At 32.0% G+C, this 20,876-nt stretch overlaps 1 protein-coding gene across 1 annotated transcript in view; it reads right to left on the bottom strand.

Moving 5' to 3' along the window:
- Window positions 1-252: 252 nt before the first annotated feature.
- The window catches only part of LOC132758603 (dystrophin-like), a 38,089-nt gene continuing 17,465 nt past the window's right edge, over window positions 253-20,876 (bottom strand). The window contains exons 9-17 of the mRNA XM_060750296.1: window positions 7,333-7,393; window positions 6,285-6,346; window positions 5,664-5,738; window positions 4,970-5,174; window positions 4,185-4,270; window positions 2,441-2,598; window positions 1,726-1,892; window positions 1,115-1,226; window positions 253-430 (exon numbers count right to left, since the gene is read on the bottom strand). Of these exons, the coding sequence (XP_060606279.1) occupies window positions 290-430; window positions 1,115-1,226; window positions 1,726-1,892; window positions 2,441-2,598; window positions 4,185-4,270; window positions 4,970-5,174; window positions 5,664-5,738; window positions 6,285-6,346; window positions 7,333-7,393 (1,067 nt within the window). The 3' untranslated portion in view covers window positions 253-289. The remainder of the gene's footprint in view (window positions 431-1,114; window positions 1,227-1,725; window positions 1,893-2,440; window positions 2,599-4,184; window positions 4,271-4,969; window positions 5,175-5,663; window positions 5,739-6,284; window positions 6,347-7,332; window positions 7,394-20,876) is intronic.

The following is a 20,876-nucleotide window of genomic DNA, read 5'->3' as shown; positions in this document are numbered from 1 at the left end:
AATTAGGGTCGCTTGTCACATATGACAGGGAGTCGTTTAATTCAGACCATTTATATAGGAAAATACGTTGGGAGTACTGAAACAAGGTCGGATAAGACAGGGAGTCGTTTAAATCAGGGGGTCGCTAAGGCAGTCTCGACTGTATTATGTTTATTTTTATATTGCACAAATAATTTCAGGTCTTTAACCCTGTATTCTGCTTATACCTTACCACTCATCTACACACTTTTTGTTTCCTATATTTGCAGGTAACAAAGAACAAGGAGAAAAACAAATCAGGGGAAGTAACTCACCTTTCTAATGCATCTCCCTCAAGCACTGTTTGTACAGGGAGATAACCCAGACGAGGATGTTTTCGAAAATGCCGTTTGGTTTTGAACTTATTTTTGACAACTTTGGTGAAATCTCGAATATCTTCCCCAGAAGAGGTCTGTAAAGAAAAGTAAACAGTATAATTATCATAACAATACAATAATTTTTTTTTTAAATTATAATTATAATCATTATAATTATTATAATTACAATTCACACAAACAGCTTCAACTATCTAAAGCTAAAAGCATTTGACAGATGTAGAGTGTTTATGGCAATAATTTATAGTACAAGAAATGTACCCTGAAAAAAACTAACCAATAAATCTAAAATTTATCCGACTAAAACCTAGAACAACTTAGTCGATGTCAAGATTTCTTTAGCTCAGATTTTTTTTTAAATGCAACCTGTAGATGTGCACTCTTTACATCATATACAGACACCACAAACTGTCTAAAAGGCAGCTTTATACCTTCTTTCTATTAATTAAAATTTAATTTAAACTTTCTTATGGATCAAACCAGTGATTGCCAACACAATGATTTACCATTGTAATTTCTCCATTAACGCTTAACCTGTTAATTTCTAAAAAGGACTTGTCCGGCTTCTATTTTGGACAATTTTCCATAATCAATTATGGGGATATCAAGATGAAGATAAGAAGTTGATCAGCCAACAGTATCAAGCCTGTTCAGACAACATGGTGTGCAGGCTGGCCTGGCTCTATATTAGTGGCATAGGCTCATCACTTTCGTGTACAGAAGAGAAAGGGTTAAGACAAATATTACGATAGAAAACTTACAGTTGAACAGTATTCTTGTATAGGATGAGTTAATTTATGGTGTTTTGCCCGCCGTCCTGAGAAGAAACAATTCTGGCACATGTCGAAGCTAAAACATCGTAAACATCGATATCTGAAATTTAAATACCAACCCTACAATCAGTAAAGAAGTTCAAATTTCACATGTAAAATTTTAACATGGAAATGTCCTTATTTTAATTTACATCTGTCAATTGTTAATAAGAAATATTCCAGATATAAAATATTTATGTGACCTGACCAGACTGCAAAGATGGTTGCTGATATACACTCAAGTCATTATAACTGCTTCAACTCAAAAAGGTTTATATAGAACAATAAATTAAATAAAATTCAAAAACATGCAGTACCATATGCCAATTCTTTAAGAAGATTTTATATTTCTAAGTAAACATAATCAACTTTTTTCCTTAAAAAAATCAAGTCATTTTTATTGATTTTTAAGTAATGATAAACAAATAACGCATGACACTATATGACACTATCATGTAACATCTCTTCTGAGAATCTTATTGCATTTAAAGACCTAAAATCTTATTTTTTAAATAATTCAAAGAAAGTAAAACAAACAAATACATAAATCATATAAATACCTTAACCCTACAATTGGAAACGTTTTACAAATATTGCACTTTGCTTGATGTTTGGCATTTTCCGCTGCCGCCAAACGATGCATGACTGGTACCCAGACGAGCGATTGCGGTTCCATTCGTAACCATTCTAGGAACGTTTTAACCTCTATCTCTGGTTTACCTTTTACCTGAAAATATCATCTAAACTTTATAATAATTCTCATTTTCATAAAAAACAAAACAATACAGTATATATCTAAAGATTAAATCAACCCTTGTATAATTAAAAACACTATAACTTATAACAGTTTGAGCTTGAAACTGTTAAGAATTTGATGGTCATAATTCTTCATATTTTTGAAAGATCAAAGAATTCAGCAATTGACCCCTCTTTGCTTTTATATAAACCTTAAATTTTTCAAATATGGTTAATAGTAAAGTATAACAGATATCTTTAAAGATATTGATATTAAATTTCAGTTTAAGTTTTTCATTCAATCCACTTTGTAAAAGTAGTGAGATTGAAACAAGGTTAATGATAAAACCAGATCGCAATCATGATAAAAAATCATTACAACACTTAGTATTCATGGAATCTTCCTGTTGTTGAAGCAATTTGAAGAATACCTTTTCAAAACAGCGGCTAACATCACATAACTACAATAATTTATGTAAATCTTCTCTTTTTTCTAGTTTCAATACCAACATGAAACAATTTGAAGGATTGTGACAATACCTTTTCAAAACAACTTCTAACACTTGGTTCCACATTACTGCCACCAAATGCCGCAACCTCACCAAGCTGCCGGGGTACTTGCATACAATCATGGAGTAACAAGCCAAGTTTACGCTGATCTGTTAAACCATTCTTATCTGCTATCAACCGGAACAAAACTAAAACATAAAATATTCATAATTCTATAATGAAATCTCTATAACCCATATAATAACTAGACAACTTCAATATTAATAACCATTAATTGATTTTCTACCCTAATTATAATAACAGACTATGATCAAATTAAGTTTTTCAAAAACTGGTCTAAAAGTTAAAATGACTATATATTCTGGATGATGACCAATGATAGAGTTACCCTTGTTCACAAGTTTATACCAACACAGTACACAACCATACATGGTTTTCATTTTTATGTAAGGCAACAGATGTGCCAATGAGTACAACCAACCAATTTGGCAAAAGGGCATTTTAAACTACAGGCTAAAATCAAACTGACTTTAACCGTATTTTAACCAATGATATGGATTTCAAATCTGTTACTTATGAAAACACTGCAACCATATCTTATTTTGAAATATAAAATAGGACATTGTTATATTACATTTGCTCATATGAAGCAGAACAAGAATATAAAACCTTTAGTAGCTTTCCCTCTGGATATAAATTCCTAGTTTTATTATATTCATAATTCACTAAATACAGTGCAAAAATGTTATAGTACTTATAAAGCTACATATAAAATTCAATTTTTGTGAGCGTTTCCTTTTAGTGGCTGTCTCCACAGAGTAGTATAAATATTTATTTCATTGAAATAAGGCCAGACACAAGGTCAGACAGCATGACTACATGTGTAATATAGACAAATTTCTCCCCCATGGTTTTATATCTTGTATCAGACAATAACTTCCATATATCACAAACACTAGAAATGTCCCCACATACATTCACATTTGTACTGTCAACCTAAAGTATTTCCCACCCTGCAGAAATCCCTGGATATTTCTTTCAGGAAAAAACATGAAGCTTTAATTTATACTATTTCTTTTAGACTAAGGCACTTACAACCAAAATGATAAATCCCCAGGGCAACCAGATTCATGTCGATTTCAAATTACTTCTTTATGTTATAAAACACTTTTAAAATAATTTCATATTTTCTATGTTTCATGCTAAAATTGTATGTAAAACATAAAAGCTTTGAACTCTGCTTATTGAAAGGTGAAGCACAGCTTTCTCTCTCAGGAAATAAAACTGAAGCCATAAAGGAAATAATGAAATATAACTTCCAGCAGTAAAACAATCAGATTTGATGTAAACTTTTAAAAGCTAAAGGCACATAAATGAAACTGTACAACCAGTACATGTTGTCAGATTTTATAAAGTAATTTCTAACATTTTTTAGTGTCCAGCTTTATTTGTCATCCAATAAAATCGCTGTTTTTTTGTTAATTTTCATAGAAGAACAAAAGTCCGTTCTGTATGATATTCTGTTAATAGTTGCCTTCTATGTTTAATAGTACTTCATAGAACTGACTTCGTACAAATAGTTGTCACGTAATACAGAAAATATTAATGAAGCCAAATAAAGTTTGACACTAAGTATGTTAGTATTCAGCCTAGCTGTTCTACAGAAATTAGAAACATTCAGTCGCTATAGTTTCTGTCGAAGTTTCTATTTTCTGTAGAACAGCTAGGCTGAACACTAACATATACATAAGGTTTAATAAGCTATAGAACTTACATTTATATTTGTCATCTACGTGACCATTACACATTAATATCACACCGACCTTGAACGACAAAACACGAATTTTACCACTTCTCGTTCTGAAAGTGAAAAGAAAAATTGTTATGGATGGCATCATAAAGAAGAAACTTAAGTACGTTTAATGACGGAGCACTTTGAGCATGCTCAAAACAAATGCTGTCACTCGGCGTTCTGATAAGTGTGCAACGGGATCGCAGTGAGGAACCCAAAGCAACTCGGAAGCATCTCCTACAACTCAACAGGAAGGCGTGAAAGCGCAGAAGGATCACCAAATGAATGCCGTGGAGATTGTGCAGAGTCTCTTCTGTGCTATCACAGAGCTTTATGATTTCAGTCTTAGCATTGTGAAAGCAAAAGAACGCATTATGATGCCAAGGAAGCTCCGTAACAACACCATGATTGCCATGAAGTCTCCATGTCATCAAAAATTGCAGATTTTTCTTGCAATCTCACAAAATTTTGTTACATTTAACAACCCCGTGCAAACACAGTCTTGTGTGGCAGGGCCTTTACATGTCTATTATTATCCACCTATTATTTTTCTTATGGATATCAACAGATATCAAAAGGCAGCCACTGAATTGTACTGCCCACAAAGGTATCAATTTATATCTAGCCAAAGTAAACTATTCTTTAAAATTTATATCAAAATATTGAAAATGTGCAGCTTAAGTGTAATCACTCCTCAATGAGGCAACACACAATCGGGAAAAGAAATTCCTATATGTTCTTCAACATTATTTCTGTAATAAACTTACACATCATAAACATTTAACATCCAGTTTAGCACCAAGTCTACACAAAGTGGAACATTGATAATATTGTTGTTATTTTTAGCGGATGCTTCATACATGGCCGCCACACAGTTTATAATCTCGATAACGTCCATGAGGTTGTCATTGTGACCACGTAATCCTTGCTTCTCAAACCAGTCTGTTGCTGCTTCCATATCAACAAGATCCACTGTAAATATATCAAGACCCACATTAGATATATATCAAGATCCGCATAAGATATAACAGACCCGCTGTAAATACATCAAGATCCACAGTAAATAAAAAACAAGATCCACTGTAAATAAAAAACAAGATCCACTGTAAATATAAAACAAGATTCACTGTAAATATATCAATAAGACCCACATAAGATATATAACAGACCCACTGTTAATATAAAATAAGACCCACATTAGATATAACAAGATCCACTGTAAATACACAATAAGACCCACATAAGATATATAATAAGAACCACTGTAAATATATCAATAAGACCCACATTAGATATATAACAAGAACCACTGTAAATATATCAATAAGACCCGCATTAGATCTGGCATATTTCAGAGAGAATTTGAGAATTTAAAGAATCTGAATGATACAAAACAGCATTTTGTTAACAAACTGAGATGACTAGTATTTAAGAAACTGAAGTGTTTTAGACGGAACTTACAGCAGAGTTTTTTCTGTACTAGACGTAGTTTCATGGCTGTTCTATATGCTGCAAACCTTGCATTGTTTAGATCATCTGTAATAATATAATATACATTTATTATATACTTTATATACTATGCTATAGTTAAATACTTCTTTTAACAAAAGAATAATTATACATACATGTATCATAAAATGACATAAAGAAAGACACTATAATCACGTTAAATAACTGTCTCCACAAAATTAACCCGACACTCAATACATTCCTGTTTCTTGATGATTTATCAGAGATATAAATCTCTTATTGAAGAAATGTGTCTCAAATAAATAACATGTGGGTCTAAAAGCTTCACCAAAGTGTATGTCAAGGCAAGTATCACATTTTTCTAGTCTTTGCAGAAATGTATCATTTTCTCCAACCCTTATGCTTTATAGCATTACAAGCATCATAGCAAACTGGTAATTAGTAATTTAGAGTACCGGTAATGTAATTTTTACTATGATATCACTGTTTGATATTACCAACAACAAATGACACTGACAATCAATTAATGACATATTTTAATAGAATGACATCACTTTTAACTTCACAATATAATATACAAGAATAGACTAACATATTATTTATATAACTTACTAAGAGCTTCCATAAGTTGAGTCATCTCTGGATGGTCCCAATGAGTGGTTTGTGTTGTATGACTGAAATAAAACATGACAAAATAATTATAATATTTTTAAAACTGCTGTCCTATTTATGGTTTCTTCTTTTATTTTCATTTTGTTTAACAGCACCCCTGTTATTTGAAAAAGCTTGTTGTCAGTTGTCTAACAGTTACTTACTTACTTATTTACTTATACTCACTAACTTACTTCTTTACTTTACTTATACTTACTTACTTATTTACTTTACTTATACTTACTTCTTTTCTTAACCTTTCTTACTTACTTCTTTACTTTACTTATACTTACTTACTTACTTACTCTACTTATACCTACTTACTTCTTTACTTTACTTATACAAATGTACTTACTTACTTCTTAACTTTACTTATACTTACATACTTTAACTTACTTTGCTAATACTTACTTACTTACTTCTTTACTTATACTTACTTACTTACTTACACACACACACACACACACACACACACACACACACACACACACAAGTAACTGACAACTTCTCCACATGAATCAACAACAGTTGAGTGAAATGACATTTAAAATACTGCCTTCAACTATATATTTACAGAACAATACATACTTAAATTTAAATTTTTTTTATATACCTAACACTAACCAACCAGGTTAACATGGACGGATGCGGTCATCTATGTGCCTCATGAAACTCAATATTTTCTATATCATTAATATTTGTAGCTTATGTAAATCGTTCTTGCTATAAGAACTCAAAAAATTCCATTTGTACACATATTAACAAAATGTAAAGAAATTATTTGAAATAAGTTTTTATATTACCATTTACAATACAAGATATACAAGATGTGAGTACACTTACTTGACATAATATACAAGATGTGAGTACACTTACTTGACATAATATACAAGATGTGAGTACACTTACTTGACATAATATACAAGATGTGAGTACACTTACTTGACATAATATACAAGAATGTGAGTACACTTACTTGACATAATAAACAAGATATGAGTACACTTACTTGACATAATAAGGCACTTTGTTACCAGCAACTGATCGTTCCCATGGAGGTTCAACTGACGCTGAAAGTGAAAAGTTTCAAATAATTAATAACTCTGATAAACAAAAATAAAACATCAAATATTCTAGGCTTATTTCAGTTTAAAAGAAAACTTTTATTTGGCCATATTGTTGCAAGTTTTAAAATACTGCATGTTTGTAACTATGATTTTTCGATCACTAATCATGAAGTGTCTATAATCTATATCCATGGCTGCAGTAAATTTTCCTCAAATAAATACACTGTGCTACATAATAATTTTGTCATTAAAAATTTCTGACAGATTATATGGCGATAAAATCAACATTTTTTGCAATATAACCACTGTCTAGCATCTGCGGTTATTATAAGCTAACCATCATCCATACAGGGTTGTATAATATAACCTTAAAAAAAATCACTTATGGTATATGTTAATTGCACATGTAATTAAGATTTTTGTTTCCCTGTCATTGCTTAACAAAAATAAGGTTTGCCAGTTAGTCTTATAATTTTATCAAGATGAAAGTAGGAACTAGTAAAGTGGAGATGACAAGCATAAAAATACAACATTTCAATGTTCTTTTTCCTAACCAGTACTCATACACAAGTATGTATTAAAGTCATAGATATACATTAGTATTAGGACTGAAGTTATAGTATTTTGTTGGAAAGAATATCACCTTTATCAATAACACCTTTATAATTCTCATGGACAATTTTTTTTTTTTGCCAGTCATCTTCATATCTAACAAGTTTTAAGAATAAAGTTTGTATGATAAGATTTAATGTTTACAAGCTTCATTAGCCAATCAGAATGCATGAATTAGTCACATGACAATAATTATCTTTACGCTCTGTAATACACGATCATCCCATTAAAATCTTACAAATATCCCAGTCATATAAATAGAAAAAATTTATCTTTAAATATCTTACTTGTCAGCAAAGAATAAAAAGGAGTCAATACCATCCATATATTGAATTCTTTTTTTATATATATATATATATATATATATATTTCAAACAGATTATAGACGATTTTAAAGCACAAAATTTTGCTTTACCATGAACAAGTCATATGTACATGGACGAGTAAAATTTTCAAAATTAAAATCATTAAAATAAATTAGATAGTAATCTTGAATGGACATTCTCTATAGCAGTATATATGCAGAACATTTTATCTTTAGTCAATAATGTTCCTGTCCTTTGAAGCAAAAATTTTCAGTATTTCAATACAGAGTAAAAACAGATATAAGGGAGAGAAAAATGATAATACCTTTAAGTAAAATGTCCATGTTCATTTATTTATTAAACTTTTATAATCCTGCAACTTTTTATGCAATCACTTTATCTAACTGTCTACAACTAAGTGCTTTATATCTTATTATATAGTTATAACTTAATTTGGTAATAAGTTAATCTAGTATATAGCTGTTTTCATTATTTATGGCACAGGTCTACTTTTAATGTGTGCGTAAATCGGTCATTCTATTATATAAACAGAAACTGACAAAATTCACACTCGGACAAACTGCAGCAAAACAAAATAAAGATAAGGCAAGCATTATCACTAGGATTGACCTTATTTAGAAAATTTGTGTGAATGGCGAAGATAAAGTTACGTAAACAACCTTGAAATTTTCCGGCTAATTATGAGATAATCCAAGTTCACAAATATATTAAGAATAACAGCAGGAGTTTGAAACTTAACGAAATCTTCAACTTTATCTAGACTTAAATATCCTTAAATTAGTAAACAAACATTTTTCTACAAATTGTTGAATTTTAATCATCTTTTTTTTTTCCATCAAAAATATTATACTAAGTTTTAGGATTTGGAATTTACTCAGTTCATCACATTTTTTACTCCTTACATTTAAAAGTAAACAATACAAGTACTCCTTACATTTAAAAAAATCATTTCCCCTTAACAATACAAGTTAAGTCCATGTCAAAGAAAAATCATAACAAATTTTCAACTTAATTGTTTTTTTAATTAATTTTAATAGCATAAACAATATTTACATTTATTTCTGTTCATAGACAAAGCCATTTTGCCAAATACTCAAATTAAAACAGCACAAAAAAAAACCCTATTATTTTGTTAAGTTGTTGAATTTTTACTATATTAGTGACCATGTTTAACATTTCACAAGGTTATACTCAATCATGGGGTCAAACATCTACACAGATGGGTAATGATAAAAATAATTCTTAAAGACCCACCACTAGTTAGTCATGTCTTTAACTTCAAAGGCCCCATCGACATTGTCTTTTTGTTTTGAATGAATATATTCTATAACTCATTCTGTACAGTAACAAGAGCTTCCAGTCAGACAGTAAACTTGGTTATTTTCTGTGCTTTAATACTAAAATAATACCCTTGAAGATGTTTTTCTTATAAGAGATAGGACTTCAAAATTAACTTATAACAACATATTTTGAAGTTATACTGGGCCTTTAACTTCACCGAGTTAATAAGAGATAACGTGAGACAATGAACTCTATCTGTTAATACATCATAACATTTCAACTTGAATGAATTTTACAATATTTCATTGAACTATATATATTTGATTGTTATCAACATCAATTAAGAAAGACTGACAACCTAATCAACCATAGCTGATTTATGTATTTAGCTATTTGTTATCTCAGTACTTATTTTTGTAACAAGAGCTGTCGGTAGGACAGCAACGCTCGACTATTCTTAGTGCTTAATAGTAAAAAAAATGCTTGATAGAGTTACCTCCTCCTGTTTACAGGTTGGGGTCATGATGGTGAACAAGTGTGCAAAGTTTCAAAGCCATATGTCAATGGACTTTGAAAATATTTGAACTATTACAAAAACTTTAACGTAAATTCTAAGTCGAAAAAGGGGCATAATTCTGTCAAAATGCTTGATAGAGTTACCTCCTCCTGTCTACAGGTTGGGGTCATGATGGTGAACAAGTGTGCAAAGTTTCAAAACCGATATGTCAATGGACTTTGAAAATATTTGAACTATTACAAAAACTTTAACGTAAATTCTAAGTCGAAAAAGGGGCATAATTCTGTCAAAATGCTTGATAGAGTTACCTCCTCCTGTTTACAGGTTGGGGTCATGATGTTGAACAAGTGTGCAAAGTTTCAAAGCCATATGTCAATGGACTTTGAAAATATTTGAACTATTACAAAAACTTTAATGTAAATTCTAAGTCGAAAAAGGGGCATAATTCTGTCAAAATGCTTGATAGAGTTACCTCCTCCTGTCTTCAGGTTGGGGTCATGATGGTGAACAAGTGTGCAAAGTTTCAAAGCCATATGTCAATGGACTTTGAAAATATTTGAACTATTACAAAAACTTTAACGTAAATTCTAAGTCTAAAAAGGGGCATAATTCTGTCAAAATGCTTGATAGAGTTACCTCCTCCTGTCTACAGGTTGGGGTCATGATGGTGAACAAGTGTGCAAAGTTTCAAAGCCATATGTCAATGGACTTTGAAAATATTTGAACTATTACAAAAACTTAAACGTAAATTCTAAGTCGAAAAAGGGGCATAATTCTGTCAAAATGCTTGATAGAGTTACCTCCTCCTGTCTACAGGTTGGGGTCATGATGGTGAACAAGTGTGCAAAGTTTCAAAGCCATATGTCAATGGACTTTGAAAATATTTGAACTATTACAAAAACTTTAACATAAGTGGTTACGCCGACGCCGACGCTCGGGTGATTGCAATAGCTCTACTTATTCTTATCGAATAGTCGAGCTAAAAAATACTTATTTCTGTTAAATATCAAAAGCCAAGTTTATGTCCAATCATATTTATCTGAGGTTTTAGTTCAAATACTGTATAATGAATAGAATAAAGTTATAACTAAAATGTTTCTTTTTTATTGCCCTTTATTGGACTACGTACACAAATTCATAGCAATTAATAAATCAAGTCTTTTTTTCTATCATAAATACTTTTACATTACATAATTACTGATTTTCTTCTTTTTTATTTTTTTTTAAATTTAAATAGTTCAACTGTATTTTTACAAAAGTTGAAAAAATGGTTGCGTTATGTGCCTTTAAATTTTTAAATTTATGAAATTCTATAGAAATAATCTTCATCATAAACATTTATTATTCTTCTCAACTATGTCTTTAATTAACACCTCAAGTTCTATAATAGCATAAAAACACCTTTAAGAAAAATATTTATGTTTTTTTAATTCCCCTTTAAATAGAACACCTCGAGGGGTGAAAGCGAAAGAGGTCTAAGTGACATTTTTTCAGAAAATCACTTTTTTATATAAATGTGTTTGAAATCTGTATATACATCTTCTGTGAAAAAATCTTGAACACAACACATTAATTTTTATATATATTTAAAAAATACGAAAAAAGACTAAGTGAAATATGAAAAAACAGTCATGCGAAAAAGGTCTAAGTGAACATAGTCACTTAGACTTTTTTCGCAATTATTTTATAAAAAAATGTGATGGTCTAAGTGACAAAAATTATAAGCAGTATTTCATTTTCAGTTTTAAAGTATGTTTTATAATGATTACTGTTGATAAAAGTAGTACTGTTAATAGGATGATATCATTTTTGCATATTTTCATGTATTTTTTTCACTTAGACTTTTTTCGTATTCAGTGCTGAAACTGTGTATACTCTAGTAACTGAATGCGAAAAAAGTCTAAGTGAAAAAATGTTTGCCTATTGACAAAATTTTAAAAACCTGAATGATATAATTGTTATTTCATGTTATAAAGTCAATGTTCATTACTTTTGGAAGAGAATAACCCTTCATAATGTGACATTTTAAGTTATTCTAAAGTCAGTTTAAGCAGTATTTTAAAATGTATAAGGTGGTCCTCTCAAATAATTTGATATATTATTCCAACCATATTGCATAGTTGAGCTAATAAAAGTAGAAAAATGTAAACAAAGTAGTATTTTGACTTCCAAACAAATTCACTGTAACTGCATATACCTATAGTTAAAGATCAGATGAACTTTTGCATGTAGATCTCATTGCCCCACCGTATTTGTTTTACCTTCATTTTGATTCGTATTTCCCGAAAAAGCTTATTTTAAGCCATGCAATCAAAACATCCTTTACAGATAGGCATTAGACAAAGTATCTCTGTTTATACAGTCTATTTGCTTTAAAATGGAAGTAAAACAAATTGTTCATTTTTGTGCGAAAAAACAAATTGTTCATTTTTGTTCAAAAAAAAAAATGAAGTAATTTGAAACAAATAAATGGAAAATAACTATGCAAAATTGTTTTTGCCTGTTTACCTGCCGGCTATATAGACAACGCCTTGTCTGTTCTAGAAATAATCAAAATTACCTACTCTATATTGGTTTTCAAGTGATTAAAATAAGAAACTGCTTCACTGTCAAAATTGTGAAAGCTTACCATTATTTAAAGGGTTGCGAGAAGGTGACCTCCTGTTAGTGCCCGTCAAGGTGACCTCCTGTTAGTGCCCATCAGATCCTTAGTGTTACGTTAATAAGGGGCAGATTGGTATAAATTTAATACAAGTAATATAGTAAACAGCAGCAATGCAAGATCAGATTTGGGTTAGCAGAAGGATGTTTGTTTATATACACATTTTAATAGAACATTTTGAGTTTTTGACAAAATACAAATTGAGAGACTAATAAACGATCATACTAGAAAAAATTCTTAATTAAAAAAATACATCGTATTTAAAATGCAAAGTATGTATCAGTGACAATGATTATGATTATCATTATTTTACTTTTATAACTACAGTGCATGATGACTATAATAGTTCATGATCCTGAACTTAGATTGGTACCCAAAATAAACATTTATAAACAAGTAGAAGCATTCTGTAATTTATCTCATGGCACAATTAGTCCAGAATAACACAGAAGTAATGTAAGGCATGCACATACGAGGGGATTGAGTCAGAAAATATCCGGACTTTTGACTCTTTCTCGAAAACCATTCAACATTTTTAAAAAAAATCTTCTACTCTTTTTTCAAAAATATTCTCCAGCTACGTCTACGCACTTTTGCCATCTTCGTGGGAGCTTTTGTATTCCCGCTGTGAACCATGACGTAGACCTATGCTTTAGGTACTGTGTAACAGCAGATATCAAAGCAGCCCTGGTCTTAAATTTCTTTCCAGCAAGCAATTTTTTCAGTTCTGGAAACAAATAAAAGTCACAGGGGGCGAGGTCTGGGCTATAAGGAGGGTGAAGACAACAATTGCCATTTGTAAGAGTTGATAACCTGCACTGTAGCTGCTGCGATATGGGAGGGGCATTATCGTGAAGAAGGAGGACATTTTTCTGTTCTAACCTTGGATGCATTTGCTTCAGCTTTTCTCTGAGATTTTTCAGAATTACTTCAGAATAGTACTTGGCGGTGACAGTTTGACCTTTTGGCATGAAATGAGTAAGTATCATTCCTCGTGAATCCTAAAAGGCAACAAGCATGACTTTGCCAGCCGAAGGAGACAGCTTAAACTTTTTAGGAGGTGGGGAACCAGCTCATTTCCACTGCTTTGACTGAGCTTTTGTCTCAGGTTCGGAATAATGAACCCACATCTCATCTCCAGTGATAATGGGGTTCAAAAACTTATCTCCTTCACGATTAAAACGACTTAAATGTTCATTTGCATTGGTTACTTTGGTTGCCTTTTGATCTGCGGACAGCTGTCTAGGCACCCTCCTGGCACTTACCTTGCTCATGTCTAGGTGTTCGTGTAAAATCTTGTGTGCCGATGCCTTACCGATGCTAAACTTGTTGCCTACATCCTCCAAAGTTACTCGACGATTTTTGTTGACAAAAGCTTTAACATTTGCTACCATTGTTGGGTCACCGGCTCAGCTGGCCGCCCAGTCCTAGGCCTGTCACAAAAACACTTATTCTGCCTTCACGAAACTGAGAAACCCGGTGAAGAAGGTTGAACATAATACACATTTATCAGAAAATCTTTTTTTAAGCCTCTGAAAGATGTGGCAGGGCTTTTCACCTTTCTGCAACCAGAAACTTTATTACAGAGCGTTGTTCCTCTTTAAACACATTTATTTAAGCTTGATTGCGAAACAAGTTCTTGCAACTTAATATTTTATCACTTTCGAGTCCGCTTCCTGGAACCAACCAGTACTGGTGTCATATGGAGAAACATGGTCGTCACCCGTGAAACATGGTTGTTCCTGTAACAAAAGAGTCCATGATAGACAAAACACCTATCATATATCAGAGGGCAAAATACTGTGTATACACAAACTATCATTGAAAATAGACTGACCACGTTATTGGCGAATGAATGTAGTTTTCACCAATATATAATGTGTGTACATGTATATAGCTGCACATGGAAAGAGAGGAGCATGGAAAGTCCAGATATTTTCTCTGACCGTCCCTCGTACTATATTAGCATCCTAGCCTTCTTAGGCACATCCTTACATTTTTATCAGCACATATTATGAATTACTGCAGATTTGCTTTTTAACAATCAAGCTAATTGTAAAAGGAAATCAGCCCTAGTTCAACTTCATAATGTTCATCTTACACATTTTTTATGTATGCTGTACAATAACAAATTTTTTTTTGTTGCGTTCAGAAGAAGGAAATATAGTAACTGCCCCAATGATAAAATGATTTTGAAATTTTATATTAGAAAAATTGTTGGCTTTTTTATGTAATCAAAACATTAAAGGCCCCATTTTTTGCCTCAGAAAGCTTTTATTTTACAAAAAGCTTTTAATTTTGATGTACTTTTTATAGGAATCCCCAAACATTACTCATTGGCACAACTATCTTTTTATTACATGCTTTTCCGTGTTTTTAAGAAATATATCAGTGATATAAAACTGGTAATTTCACTTGGTTTGAAACAGTGAAAATTACCACTTTTGGATAATTTTCACTGTTTTTGAATTTAAGCCCCTTACGTGTTTCAGTTGAAATACCCAGCGTGCACAGTACTGGGTACCACTTTAATGACGTGACGTCGTAAATGACGTCACGTTTTAATTATCATTTGGCGCGCTTTTCATTCAGTATTTAGGTTAAAAATGTCTTTTTAAAACCCGTTTCTTTTTGCAGTGTAATAAAAAAAAATTTGTTTAGTTAGTGTAGATTGAAATAGATTTCACCTTGTGAACACCAAAAAGTTCGAATTTCACTCGTGGCTGCGCCACTCGTGAAATATTCCTTTTGGTGCTCACTCGGTGAAATATATTCCGATCTTACACTGAACTAAACAAATATCCTCTATTTCATCTGTTGATTTTTGGACAATTATAGGGTACATGCAGTTTACAATGACTTTGTATGGAAGTCAAAATACTACTTTGTTTATATTTTTCTACCTTTATAACAAATTATTTTATGTTTATCACTACTTTCTTTCAGGTTACATCTTCTAAAATTCTCTCTAAAACCATTATTTTATCATTTGACCTTTCTAAAGATGCTTCTGAGGCATAATGTGCCTTTAAAGCAAATAAACTATATTGTATTACATTATATTGGTTAATATTGCAACATTAATAGGGTCAGTTTTTCAGGCATAAAAATTTGTGCACAAAGGATCCTTAGTCATAATATTTTTAGTGATATTTTATTTATAAAAAGTTGGAACCTTGATGTTGTGACAATGTTGGGCCACGTGAAAGGTGATATTGTGCCAATGGTGCAGCCATAAGAAGCACACATGAAACTGTTGTCTGATTTTGACAGGTGTAGGTGTTAGAGTCCATATACTTGGCACACGCCTATTTTGACATGATTTTGTAATTATAAGATCTATATAATGCCTACATAGTTTTAAGTTTTAAATATTAAAAAATATGTTAGTCATGACATATAATAGATCTTTATATATTTAAAGATTGGATGGCTTATTTCATACAGAATTATATTTAAATTATTACAAAGAATGTACAACTCATTAAAACCTATTTAAAGCTCAAAAAGCTAATTGTCTATAGACTTACAATGTTAATTTATATCAAAATATAGTGGGCGTAGCTGCCTTTAATATTAAATGTTAAATTAAATGAGGTAACAGCAATACATTAACAATAAAAAATTAATAGAATGTCATTAAGTATAAGTATTATCCTTTGTGCAACTGTTAAGAAGTAACAAACTCATTTGTATTGCATGAAAATAAAGAAGAAAAGCACTATATTTTATAATGTAGCAACCCCATTGATATCAAATTGTCAAACTCCTTATAATGATGGTCAGTTAAAGAAAATTTAAATACTAATTTAGTGCTTTTTTATGACAATGCCACAGGAAATGCTTGTTCAGAAAGCAAATGTAAACCATGGGCCCCTCCAAAACTGGCCATAACGGTTTGATTACCTAATTTTTCCTATCAAAATCATGTGATACAGGGTGTTGTTTTCTTGACAGCTCAACAAAAAGATGCATATCACATTCTATAGTTTCATTTTGTCAGATGATTATCATATTTTATTTATCACTGTCCATAAGCATCATCCTCATCAACAGAGTTGAAATAGTTTTTGTAACAGCTGGTAACTTGCCACTTATATTTTTACTTGTGCTGTATCTTAAAAAGCTGTTATAACAATTTGCAGTGATTGGTGTTTTGTATGAATTTAGTGTAACTAGAGGTAACTGTAAATCACTGTAGCAGTCATTGGTGAAATAGCTTTTGTAGTAATGGTAACGTTTGTGATGAAGTGATAGCTGTTTACAGTTACAGAATTATAATATCTGTCATATTTTGCTGGTTTCAGATTGGGAATATTCGTCCCTACGGGACCTGCCCCATGGGTGTGTTCCAGAAGGACAGATTATTCTGATCCTTCAACCGAAAACATGTGTCAGTTATTTTTTCTTGCATAATTTCTACCATAATTCAATCATATTTTAAATACTTTATCTTAATAAAACAACTTACTCCATGGAAATTAATGTCATTACACCCGTAACTTAATTTCTTATAAACTGCGTATGAAATTACAACTTCATTTTCATTCGGCAAAGTCATATCATCCTTAGAATGCCATTGTTATAGCATGTGACTCATTCTGGCACCCCCCATGATAGATGAAATTTCAGGAATGGCTAAAATAGTGGTCTTAGTAGTCACTTTTCACTATCATTGCTACAGAATCTTCAGTTAATACTACTACTTATGTGATATCATAGTAAACTGAAGATACTATAGCTACTGGGTTGACTATAAGCTGAAAGATACTGTAGCAGCAAATAGTGATGTAGTGGTAATTATTGATAATTTAGTGGTTGTAGTACTAAAGCAGTGATAGTGATACAAAATTGTAAGTATTAAAAGTGTAATCAAAGAAGTATATTTCATGTAGTTTGCTGTTGATACTGTAGCAGTTATATTGATAGTATTGAGAGACTAGTGGAAATGTTAGCTGTTGAATACTTCAGCATTGTATTGTTTGTTTTGTCACCTGGACACTGTAAAGGTTACATGGCACTTTCCAGCTTAAAATGGTAAAGGGAAGACCATCATGCACTATTTCAGGCACATTTGGACACCTAAGTAGAACCACCATCCTAGTTGTATACTTTCTCAATTGAAAGAATAATAAAGTAATTGTAATTTAACCCACAGTTGTGAAGTTGAAGTGTTTTGAAGCTGGCCATCTTAACCAATTTTACTATGGATCCCCTAGAAGTGATAATAAAAGTAGTGTTACACTTGTGTAGCTGTTGATACTTCTAAGCAATGACAGTTATTGTAGAGTGAGACTTGAAGAATTTTTAGCTGTTGATTACTGCTACAGTGATTTTCTTTCAGTTTAGAATTGTGGAATTGTTAGCTGGAATTGTTTTCAGTGACATTGATTGTAGAGTTTGGACTTGTGGCATTGTTGCATGTTGATACTATAGCAGTGACAGTGATTGTAGAGGTGGACTTGTGGAATTGTTAGCTGTGATACTGTAGCAGTGCAGTGATTGTAGAGTTGGACTTGTTGTGGCATTGTTGCATGTTTGATACTGTAGCAGTGGCAGTGATTGTAGAGTTGGACTTGTGGCATTGTTAGCTGTTGATAATGTAGCAGTGATAGTGTTGTAGAGTTGGACTTGTGGGAATTGTTAGCTGTTTTGAAACTGTAGCAGTGGCAGTGATTGTAGAGTTGAACTTGTTGGCATTGTTGCATGTTGATACTGTAGTAGTGACAGTGATTGTAGAGTTGAACTTGTGGAATTGTTGCATGTTGATACTTTAGCAGTGACAGTGATTGTAGAGTTGAACTTGTGGAATTGTTGCATCTTGATACTGTAGCAGTGACAGTGATTGTAGAGTTGAACTTGTGGAATTGCTTGCATGTTGATACAGTAGCAGTGACAGTGATTGTAGAGTTGAACTTGTGAATTGTTAGCTGTTGATACTGTATCAGTGACAGTGATTGTAGAGTTGGACTTGTGGGCATTGTTGCATGTTGATACTGTAGCAGTGACAGTGATTGTAGAGTTGGACTTCTGGAATTGTTAGCTGTTGATACTGTATAAGTGACAGTGATTGTAGAGTTGGACTTGTGCTGGAATTGTTAGCTGTTGATACTGTAGCAGTGACAGTGATTGTTAGAGTTGGACTTGTGGAATTGTAAGCTGTTGATAATGTAGCAGTGGTAGTGATTGTAGAGTTGACTTGTGGAATTGTTAGCTGTTGATACTGTAGCAGTGACAGTGATTGTAAAGTTGGACTTGTGGAATTGTTAGCTGTTGATACTGTAGCAGTGACAATGATTGTAGAGTTGAATTTGTGCAATTGTTAGCTGTTGATACTGTAGCAGTGACAGTGATTGTAGAGTTGAATTTGTGCAATTGTTAGCTGTTGATACTGTAGCAGTGACAGTGATTGTAGTGTTGGACTTGTGGAATTGTTAGCTGTTGATACTGTAGCAGTGACAATGATTAGAGTTTGAATTTGTGCAATTGTTAGCTGTTGATACTGTAGCAGTGACAGTGATTGTAGAGTTGGACTTGTGGCATTGTTGCATGTTGATACTGTAGCAGTGACAGTGATTGTAGAGTTGGACTTCTGGAATTGTTAGCTGTTGATACTGTATAAGTGACAGTGATTGTAGAGTTGGACTTGTGGAAATTGTTAGCTGTTGATACTGTAGCAGTGACAATGATTGTAGAGTTGAATTTGTGCAATTGTTAGCTGTTGATACTGTAGCAGTGACAATGATTGTAGAGTTGGACTTGTGGAATTGTTAGCTGTTGATACTGTAGCAGTGACAGTGATTGTAGTGTTGGACTTGTGGAATTGTTAGCTGTTGATACTGTAGCAGTGACAATGATTGTAGAGTGAATTTGTGCAATTGTTAGCTGTTGATACTGTAGCAGTGACAGTGATTGTAGTGTTGACTTGTGGAATTGTTAGCTGTTGTGACTGTAGCAGTGACAGTGATTGTAGAGTTGAATTTGTGCAATTGTTAGCTGTTTGATACTGTATCGGTGACAATGATTGTAGAGTTGAATTTGTGGAATTGTTAGCTGTTGATACTGTAGCAGTGACAGTGATTGTAGAGTTGAATTTGTGCAATTGTTAGCTGTTTGATACTGTATCAGTGACAGTGATTGTAGAGTTGAATTTGTGGAATTGTTAGCTGTTGATACTGTAGCAGTGACAATGATTGTAGAGTTGAATTGTGCAATTGTTAGCTGTTGATACTGTATCAGTGGCAGTGATTGTAGAGTTGGACTTGTGGAATTGTTAGCTGTTGATACTGTAGCAAAGTGACAGTGATTTGTAGAGTTGGACTTGTGGAATTGTTAGCTGTTGATAACGTAGCAGTGATAGTGATTGTAGAGTTGGACTTGTGGAATTGTTAGCTGTTGATACTGTATCAGTGACAGTGATTGTAGAGTTGGACTTGTGGAATTGTTAGCCTGTTGATACTGTAGCAGTGACAATGGTTGTAGAGTTGAATTTGTGCAATTGTTTAGCTGTTGATACTGTAGCAAATAATGATTTGTTGTTGGGCTTTTGGAAAAGTAAACAAAGTTGATACTGAAGCAAATGGAAAAATGATTGTAGAAATTTTATTGTGGGAAATTGGGGAACTTTATACTGTAGCATGGGCAGTGATTTAAGTTGGACTTGTGGGAAAATTTTCAATTTTATACAGTTGCGTGACATGGGTTGTTTTTTGGTTTTACAAATTTGAATTGAAGAAACTAATTCCTTTTCCCGTATCTGGTTTTTGTGATTATCTTATTAATCCAAAATTTAAAAATTCCGTTTATGCCAATTAAAAAAAAAAATCCCTTTTTTTTTTGAAAATGAATGCAATAAAAATAAAGGAAACCCAAAAATTTGCCTTAAAAAATTTAAAAAACTTTAATAAATTTTTTTCCTTTAAGATAAAAGTATCGGTTAATTTAGGGCCCAAATGTCACTTATTTATCAGGCAAGTTTTTAAATGACCATTTACTGCGAAAAAAGGTCCAAGTGAATTTTTTTTTTAATTTATATTATTTTCTTTCCAATTCTATATCAGAATAGTAAGTAATGATTCAAACTTATTC

This window comes from Ruditapes philippinarum, unplaced genomic scaffold (assembly GCF_026571515.1).
Source record: "Ruditapes philippinarum isolate M1 unplaced genomic scaffold, ASM2657151v2 ctg6401_1_1_1_1, whole genome shotgun sequence".
Lineage (NCBI taxonomy): Eukaryota > Metazoa > Mollusca > Bivalvia > Venerida > Veneridae > Ruditapes > Ruditapes philippinarum.
This window is presented reverse-complemented; position numbering and strand designations above follow the sequence as displayed.